General features: G+C 47.5%; 1 protein-coding gene across 1 annotated transcript in view; it reads right to left on the bottom strand.

Moving 5' to 3' along the window:
* Positions 1 to 10,000, bottom strand: part of nid2a (nidogen 2a (osteonidogen)) — a 57,071-nt gene that overhangs the window by 32,964 nt on the left and 14,107 nt on the right. The window contains exons 6-8 of the mRNA XM_076295610.1: positions 9,976 to 10,000; positions 8,624 to 8,824; positions 7,035 to 7,262 (exon numbers count right to left, since the gene is read on the bottom strand). The exon at positions 9,976 to 10,000 is cut by the window's right edge and continues 221 nt beyond it. Coding sequence (XP_076151725.1) covers positions 7,035 to 7,262; positions 8,624 to 8,824; positions 9,976 to 10,000 — 454 coding nt within the window. The remainder of the gene's footprint in view (positions 1 to 7,034; positions 7,263 to 8,623; positions 8,825 to 9,975) is intronic.

The raw sequence follows: 10,000 nt of genomic DNA, 5'->3' as shown, positions 1-10,000 counted from the left end.
GTTAGCTAGCATTCCAGAAACATTCCAAAAAGGACATGCATTACAGTTTGGCTGGCAGACGTTTTTGGTAACCTTGTCTGCTGTTGCCAGTGACTCGTGAGCCTGTGTCCACATCGCTATTTTTGCACTGACAGCCAAAGATTCTAGAACAGAGCTCCGGACAGGGTCAAGTGTTTATTGTTGCTAGGTTACCAAACTATCTACCAGCAGCATGTCGTTGCTGCCTGGCTTAATGCTAACTAACTAGCTAACTGAAATGGCAATCTTTCAGGACTCAGTTCACTAAAATATGACTTCGCCAGACAAAAGGAGCTGGCATTACAATAGAATATGTCACCCCTTGTGTCTTTGTAATTTGCATTCGGTTTGCAGTAGTAGTTTAATATTTAGTCACATAGGACTTGGCTGATTTTTTCCTCGACCACTAGGTCTACACGACCCACGAACATTGTTGACAGTGTAGGTCCCGCCCCTTCCTTGATTTTAATTGGCTAGCTAGAGAAAAGTGACATTGACAAACCAATCAGGAACTGAGAAATCAAACTCCTTCCGTTTCATGCAAACTCCCTTCCGTTTCATGCAAACTCTCTCACACACACCACTATACTCTCTCACATACACCACTATACTCTCTCGTATTCACCACTATACTCTCTCACATATACTACTATACTCTCTCGCATTCACCACTATACTCTCTCACATTCACTACTATACTCTCTTGCATTCACTACTATACCTTCTCGCATACACTACTAAACTCTCGCATACACTATTATACTCTCTCGCATACACTACTAAACTCTCTCGCATACACTACTATACTCTCTTGCATACACTAGTATACTCTCTCGCATACACTACTAAACTCTCTCTCACATACACTACTATACTCTCTCACATACACTACCAAACTCTCTCACATACACTACTATACTCTCTCACATACACTACTATAGTCTCTCACATATACGACTATACTCTCTCACATACACTACTATAGTCTCTCACATACACTACTATAGTCTCTCACATATACTACTATATTCTCTCACATATACTACTAAACTCTCTCACATACACTACTATACTCTCTCACATACACTACTATACTCTTTACTCTCTCACATACACTACTATACTCTCTCACATTTACTACTATACTCCTTCACATACACTACTATACTCTCTCACATACACGACTATACCCTCTCATACATACATGTAAAATGACTATAATAGTGAGTGTGGATGAGTATAGTGGTGAATGTGCAAGGTTATTATAGTGTGTGTAAGACCAAGTATGAATTAAGGCCTAGACGGCCCCTCATACATCTCTGCTAGCACACACACACACACACACACACACAGGCACAGCCCAGCACCAGCACCAGTTCACCGGGAGAGCACAGACATGGGAATGAGGAGCAGGCACACACACAGACACACACACACACACACACACACACACACAGACACACACACACACACACACACACACACACACACACACACACACACATATACACACACACACACACACACACACACACACACACACACACACACACACACACACTCACACACCAACGGCTGGTAAAATGCATCTTTGCAGTCAGTGTTTTATTCATTCAATTCATCTTTTATTTTAGCAGGTGAGTTGAGATCTAAATCTCTTTTTCAGGGGAGCCATGTGGACCATCCTCTTCCTCATGCATGTGATGCCCTCAGAGGTCCAGACGGCTTCAGTGGCAAAGTAAGGGACACTTCTACACTTTCCAAAGCAATAGTGATTAAAACAGACTGTATCCAGAGTTCACCCAAAAAGACTCTGCTTTGCCTTGAAGCAACACACCAACTTTTGGGGAAATTAGCTTATTAAAGTTTGTATTAGCAATTTCAGGCCCAAAAAAGGCCCAAACATAAATGATCACATTCATCTAATCTTTCCTAACGATCCGCTAGCTGCCTGCCCCATAAGCAGGCCGTCATCTCTGTAGGTAGCCTAGGCTCCGAGATCTGCACACAAAAACAATTGCTACCAACAAGGGTTGGCAACCACTCAATAAAGTGTTCCAAGCAATAACCGACGAGATGCACGTTTAGGAGAGTTTCAATTGCACGGGAGGGAGGGGGAGGGAGTAGCGAGCTAGCTCTCTGTTTTGTTTGAACATCAACAGAAATGACGTGGAGCTAAAAGGGAGCTTTAGGCTAACTGGTGTAACCCACTTCCAGTGTATTATGCTATGCTAAGCTAAGCTAACAATGTCGGACTGGGATATTGTGCGCACAGAGAAGAGAAGGCTATCCTCTTGTCCGACTCTGGAGTAGTCGGAGAGTAAGGTAATTTCCCAAAAGGTTGTGGTGTTCCGTTGAGTGTGGGACTTCCCCGTCTCCCCACCTGTCATGTGGGGATCACGTCGAGGGCTCAGGGCCAGACCAACACTGCCTGACTCAGACCAGCTCCAGCTGAGCCATTCCAAACACTCATTCACTCGTCCCGACGCGACGACCCTCCCTGACTCACTCAACTAGGCCCCAGACTCTCAGACCACAACACCACCCAAACAACAAACATCACTCTGCACAGATGTTCTCTCACAACACACACACACACACACATGCACACACGTACAGTATGCATGCATGCACACACACACACACACACACACACACACACACACACACACACACACGCACACACACACACGCACATGCACGCACACACACACGCACATGCACACACACACACACACACACAAACACACACAGACACACAGAAAGAGAGAGAGAGAGAGAGAGAGACAGAAGAATGACCCTGCCACAGCTAATGAGACTGTGTGATGACCGTAGGGCCCTGTCTCTCTCTCTCTCTCCAAACAGGTATGCTAGATAACTAGTGTAATGAGTAGCAGCATGGTTGACTCAAGCGGGGAGAGTGACCTTTTTGACTGGGTGTGGTGGACCAGCAGTGACGCCACCAGAGCTCCTTGATTACGGCTCAGTTTCAACCCACTCTGACATCACCGCTTGACATTGGTGCATTTATTGTGTCCATGATTTGATCTATAAGGGGTCACTGCACTTGCTTGAAATGATAGACTCTAAATAGCTTGTCTAAATAGACTCTAAATGATGTACAAAATCAAGTCTGTGTATTCTAACTAGCTTACTGGATATGACCACAACTCACATCCAATCAGTGACTGACAAATTCTAGACTGAAAGCATGTCGGTCAACTGTCTCTCTGCTCATATTGCGGTACAAATGGTTACATCTCTCTCTTCCTCCAAATTACTCCACTTGAACATCCCAATTTTCCCAATGACAGACAGACAGGCAGGACCAGCTGTGAACAACCCTCCCCACCCCTCCCCACCGCACCACCCACCACCACCACCTTCGCCAGACCATCCACACCATCGCCCCCTGTTCCCATGACATCACGGTACAGACATTCCTGCATCCCCCATCCTGCCCCCAAACACCCCCCTCCACCCCCCCACCCCTCCAAACACCCCCCTCCACCCCCACCCTGCTCTGTAAATCTGTCAGGGAGGGATTGTGTTACAGCATGAGCAGCATAATAACACCACGTCTGCACAACTCCACTGACAACATCACTCACGCACGCCATAACTGTCTCCCACACCAGCTGGGAGAACTCACTCACTCACTCACTCACTCACTCCTTCATTCCTTCATTCCCTCTGTCTGTCCCTCCATCTCTCTCTCTCTTCCCATCCTAGTCTCAGCTGACCCTCTCTCTTTCTCCCCTTTCTCTCCATCTCTTTCCTTCTCTTTCTCATCCTCCCACTCTGTCTGAACCTCTCTATCTCTTTCTTCCTTCTCTCTCTCTCTCTCTCTCTCTCTTTCTCCATTACCCCCCCTCCAAATAAGAGGAATGACCGACTGAGCATCACCCCCCTCCCACACACACACACACACACACACATACCACTACCACCGCCCACCCTCCCCATCTTCTCATCCCCGTCCTGGACTGTTTCTCCGAGGCCGTCCACTGTGTCAGATGTGGGGTCATTTCAGGTTCGGGGCTCTACATTGCAGCACATCTGTGCTTGGTTTTCTCCCTTCCAGCAAAGCTCCGACAAAGCACTATTAGATTACACAATGTTTTCACCGCCCCCCCCCCCCCCCAACCCCCCCACTCCGATCCCAAAGCTCTCTCCACCACCCACTCTCCTGTCATCCTCTCACATGCTAAAACATCACAGCTGTGACAAATACCACTCCGCTAATGGCAACCATTTAGATGACCACCCTCAACGATTGGGACCAGTGCCCCATACTCTGACCAGCGCCCCATACTCTGACCAGTGCCCTATACTCTGACCAGCGCCCCATACTCTGACCCAGAGATGAAAGCAAGACCCTAATAAACAGCTGATGAGGAGAATAGCAATGTTAGTGTGATTTCATATGAGCACGACACACTCCACCAAGCATGCAAATGTCCATTACATACACGGCATGTAATATCCATTACATACACGGCATGTAATATCCATTATATACACGGCATGTAATATCCATTATATACACGCCGTAACGGAGGCGAACTCAGCTAGCGTGCTAGTTGCCCGTGTAAATCCTCACAGCCCTAACCTTAAGAACGCTTCTAACCGCTGACTTGGAAGCCTGGGCTTTTAGCTCAGTGGTTAGAGCGTTCGACTTCCATGCCGGTGTGTGTTGAGGTGTGCGGGTTCGAGGGCCGTGAGAGGCGGACAAATTACGATCTCGGTTACACACGCCATATAATATCCATTACATACACGCCATATAATATCCATTACATACACGGCATATAATATCCATTATATACACACGTAACAGAGGCGAACTGAGCTAGCGTGCTAGTTGCCCGTGTAAATCCTCACAGCCCTAACCTTAAGAATGCGTTAGAATCGCGTTAGAACGGCATGTAATATCCCTTATATACTTTGCATATAATATCCATTACATACACGGCATGTAATATCCCTTATATACTTTGCATATAATACCTACATACACGGCATATGATATCCATTACTGCATATAACTGTGTCTATATGACCGTGGGATGCACACAAATCACAGGCTTGTTTACTGCCAGGGACTCTCCAGCGGGCAGCTGTGGCGGTGGGGTTGCGGCTAGCTCAGGGTGGAGCGCTGGTCAGTTGCCCTCGGCAACAGGTGGCGTGACGACGGAGCCTCCTCGGGGCCTCCGGCGGGTCGTGGGATAGACAGATGGAGGCGGAGGTGGAGAAGGTCGGAGCGGAGGAGAGGAGGGGTGGTGGAGAGGAGGAGAGGAGGGGTGGTGGAGAGGAGGAGAGGAGGGGTGGAGGAGCGGAGGGGTGGTGGAGAGGAGGAGAGGAGGGGTGGTGGAGAGGAGGGGTGGTGGAGAGGAGGAGAGGAGGGGTGGTGGAGAGGAGGGGTGGTGGAGAGGAGAAGAGGAGGGGTGGTGAAGAGGAGGAGAGGAGGGGTGGTGAAGAGGAGGAGAGGAGGGGTGGTGGAGAGGAGGAGAGGAGGGGTGGAGGAGAGGAGGGGTGGTGGAGAGGAGGAGAGGAGGGGTGGAGTAGCGGAGGGGTGGAGGAGTGGAGGGGTGGTGGAGAGGAGGGGTGGTGGAGGGGCAACAACAGGAGCCAGTCATGGGGGCTCATGCCCTCGTGCCACTGGGGCCAGATTCCACAGGGATCCGTCTCTCAGCGCGTTAATAAAGCAGCCATCCCAAACACGAAGCCCCGGCTCTCCACTCTCCACTCCCACAGCAGAACCCAACAGCAGGCAGGAAGTGCAGGGATATTAAGTTAGCCAGAGTGCCAGAACACATAGCGCTAAACCCAGACCGACAGTAGTGTGACTGAAGGAGACAGAGCTTGAGTGAGTCAGTGAGTGCAGACTCTCACAGCACACTTTTACTGTTTCTCTTACTGTTTGGACTCTCACAGCACACTCTTACTGTTTGAATAAACGAAGTGTACACAAGAGGCGGTGGTAGTGTAGTGGCTAAGGAGCTGGGCTAGCGTGCAGTAGCCAGAAGGTTGTCGGTTCAATTCCCGGCTTCCACCGTTGTGCCCTTGAGCAAGGCACTTAACCCCAAGTTGCTCCGGGGACAATGTGATCCCTTGTAATATAGCTGACATATGTAAGTCACTTTGGGCAAGAAGTGTCTGCTAAATGTAATGTAATAAGAGGATCATTATTTTTCTTGGCTTTTGCTGCAACTTTTTTATCCAACATAAAAAAGAATATTACGACACAATGTCTTCACACAGACACTCCTACAGTAATAAATACACAGCCATTATCTCAGCTGACCAGTTCACCATGTGGTATCTGTCAATATGGGCCTCTATCTCTCAAGGCTTTAAAGGAAACTTTAAGGATTTTTCACATAGATCTCTGTTTCTCTGTTTTCCGTACTGACAGTACTCGTGACCTGGAGAAACACAGATCTGTGTGAAAACTTGCCAGAGTTCTCCTTTAAGAAACATTTCTATACCTGAAGTTAGCATTTTCAAAGATGTATAATTTATCCATTTATTAAACAGCCTGGCCTAGTTTCAGCCATTCCAGCACAGCACCTGAGAACTTTGAGTATAGTATAGTATATATACTCTTTTAATCCCGTGAGGGATTCAGTGAATCAGAAACACACTCAGCACACAGTGAACACACAGTAAGGTGAAGCCCACACTAATCCCGACGCAGTGAGGCTGCTACAGTGGCGCTCGGGGAGCAGTGAGGGGTTAGGTGCCTTGCTCAAGGGCACTTCAGCTGTTCCTACTGGTCGGGGTTCGAACCGGCAACCCTCCGGTCACAAGTCCGATACGCTAACCAGTAGGCCACGGCTGCCCCACTTTGAGCCCTGATCTCTACCGTGGGGAACGGCTGTGTCCAATTTGAGCCCTGATCTCTACCGTGGGGAACGGCTGTGTTCACTTTGAGCCCTGATCTCTACCGTGGGGATGGCTGTGTCCACTTTGAGCCCTGATCTCTACCGTGGGGAACGGCTGTGTCCACCTACCTCCAACGGGGCCGATCTTGTTGGTTATGGCGTAGCGAAGGATGCGCTCCTCCTTGACGAACATGGCGAAGACGCGCTCCACGCTGAGCTCCAGCGTCTCTGGCCCACTCCTGGGCCCGTGCCGGCAGTAGTTGTGCGTGATGTTCTGACGCAGCTGGAAGGAGAACGTCTCGGCGCCGCTCTCCGCCGACACAACCGTGAACTCGCGCACGGAGATGGAGGTGGTCACTGCAAAGACACAATTACACACTTCACAACAAGAACTAACTGACCCAGAATGCCTACATGTGTACACATACATCACACACAGGGAACTAGGGCTGCACAATGAATCAATTTGAATCAAAATGGCCCTTGTAATATAATACGGCCCTTGTAATAAAATGTACATACTGTATGTAAGTCGCTTTGGAAAAAAGCGTCTGCTAAATGAATAAATGTAATGTTAATGTAAATGTAAATCAAAATCACAATTTGAACAAATGCAATTAGTTGCATGCTAAACTAATGCATGCTCACAAATCAGAAGTGGCACAACTTAAAGTGAAATGTGGAATATTGAACTGAAGCTTGACTTTCAAAAATTATATTGCAAATCAAACCGCAATCACAATATCTGTCAGAAAAATGTGACACCCCCCCAAAGCCCTACTAGCAACTGGTAACCCTTTCAGTGTCCATGATTTGACTGGCCCAAACTGTTCATACAAAATGCAAAATGGTCTTTGACAGGGAAGAAACAGCAGAGGCTCCATGTTGTTCAAATGAGTAATAAGTTTGTATTTGCAACTCATCAGGACCGGCAGACAGCGCTTCCTTTAAAAGGAAGTGGAGGGACTGTGTGCGTTGCTTTTTATAGCCCATGTGACTCTCGTAGCCGCGATCTCTATCTCTCACACAAATGACAGATTGGATTCCAGGGGAAAGATTGTGCCCTATCGTTATCAAACATGGGCTTCCAAAGAGTCGCTAAAAGAGTCCTTGAAAGGTCCTAAAACTGTAGTCCTCCTGAATGTATTAAAGGGACCTTTACTTAAAACTGTAGCTCACTTGGTTGCTCCAAAGTGCTCTACCAAAACCCATTATCTAACAACATTACAACATCATTTGCAAACGGTCTGAAAAAACAAAACATGTGTTTTTGTGAGGTATTTATTTCAAGGTTGTGTCCATCTGGAAAAAAACACTCCCACTTAAATGGACAATAAAGTTATATTGTTTTGTTTTAAAAAACACTTTAACTGACTTCATGAAAACACAATGAAGCCCCTGACTTAAGAGTTAGTGGAGAACATGCAGCGATTATGTGAAATAAAATTATATGGAATAACACTTTAAAACGTCTTACGCCAAATTCACTGCAGTTGTAGAAGGGGATTTGGGGGATATAAAAACAGCGCAAATAAAAATGTTTAACACACAAAAAAATGGTCAGACGGAGCGGATCACTGCAGAGGAATTTATAAATAGTTTTAAAAAGATCTGAGAAAAAGAACATAAATGGCTATGGTGCTGTAGTGTGCAACACTTTTGATTATTTCTAAAGAACATGTATGTGCCAAACGGAGGGGGTGGGGGTGGGGGGTTACCTGAGGGGTAGTATTGGAAGGTCATTTTAAATGGCTCCATCTGCACTGTTGCCCCTGGGGGTATGAAGGGGACACTGCCGCTGAGCTTGGTGTCCACGCTGAGGTAGTTCTCGGCATCCAAACCTTTGGCTGTCTGGACTATGCTCAGGCGCTCGTTCCCAGGGTAGAAGGTGACATCAGCATGGCGAGTAAACTCCGCACCTGAGGGACAGGTAGAGGAACGACAGGAGAAAGTGGGTGATGGAGAACGATGTGGAGAAAGAGAGAGAAAGACATCAAAATGCAGAGAGAGAGAGAGAGAAAGGGAGAGAGAGAGAGAGAAGAAGTGAAAAAGCACAAAGAAAGGTATTGAAATACAAAGGGACAGAGAATAAAAATAGAATGAAAGGTAGAGAGAAAAACAGAGCGAAAGAGAGAGAGAGAGAGAGAGAGAGAGAGAACAAGAGAATGAAAGGTTGGCCCTGACATGTTTTCCTGGTGTGGGCCCCTCGTTGGCACTCTGTGAGTCGTAAAAGTGGCGTGTTGAAGTGTTCTCGTTTCACTACTAATTTTTACTCGCACAGATCAAACACACATGAGGGTTATGGCCCTCGTAATGGTGCTTGGTGAAAACCTGCACGTCTTACGCACTACAAGCAGAGTGTGTGTGTGTGTGTGTGTGTGTGGGGGGGGGGGTAGAGACTGGTTTTTTTCACGCACAAGTCTAAACACAGAGCTTGGGAGCACCTGATTTAAATTAGGCTCCAGGGTGGAGGGCCTGTTGTTCAGTCTGGAGGAATCAGGGGGAAAACACAGCTGTGAGGCCGACCGTGCACTTAGCGGCACATTCGTGCGTAAGTATGTCTGTACATTAACAGCCCCCAGCATGGGGGCATACGCTAAGTCAACACACAACATGATTTAACAACCCCGACGGTGACATCACCAAGGTCTTACCAGGGACGCTGGTACCATGTGTGTGGGGGGCAAGGACATTGTATAGGTGTCTGTGTGTGTGTGTGTGTGTGTGTGTGTGCGTGTGTGTGTGTGTGTGTGTGTGTGTGCCAAAACTATCTTTCTGTTATTCATTAAGCTTCATATATTTCACATTTTCTGAAATGTATAGCAACACATAAACATGCCGTCGGGAGTTGTTGGCATTCTAACCTCTAATTTCACACAAAGCCTCCCACACTGAACACACAAACTCTAAACAGAGTACCTGTGACTAATATGGCATGAGACAACATGCCAAAACACACTCCGTCACACAAGCGAAACACAACACCACCTCTCTCCCTGGTGGGGTGGGGGGTGAGTGACACCACTGGGGGCTGTGGGGGGGCAGACATGGGGCAGCTGGGGGCACTTACCGGCGATGGTGAAGCCGTTCTGGCT

Source organism: Alosa pseudoharengus, unplaced genomic scaffold, assembly GCF_046254945.1.
Source record: "Alosa pseudoharengus isolate Yale_2024_CS ecotype anadromous, Long Island Sound unplaced genomic scaffold, YU_APseudo_1.1 YU_APseudo_1.1_scf_2, whole genome shotgun sequence".
NCBI lineage: Eukaryota > Metazoa > Chordata > Actinopteri > Clupeiformes > Clupeidae > Alosa > Alosa pseudoharengus.
The sequence above is the reverse complement of the archived record's forward strand: the minus strand, read 5'-3'. Positions and strand labels throughout refer to the sequence as shown.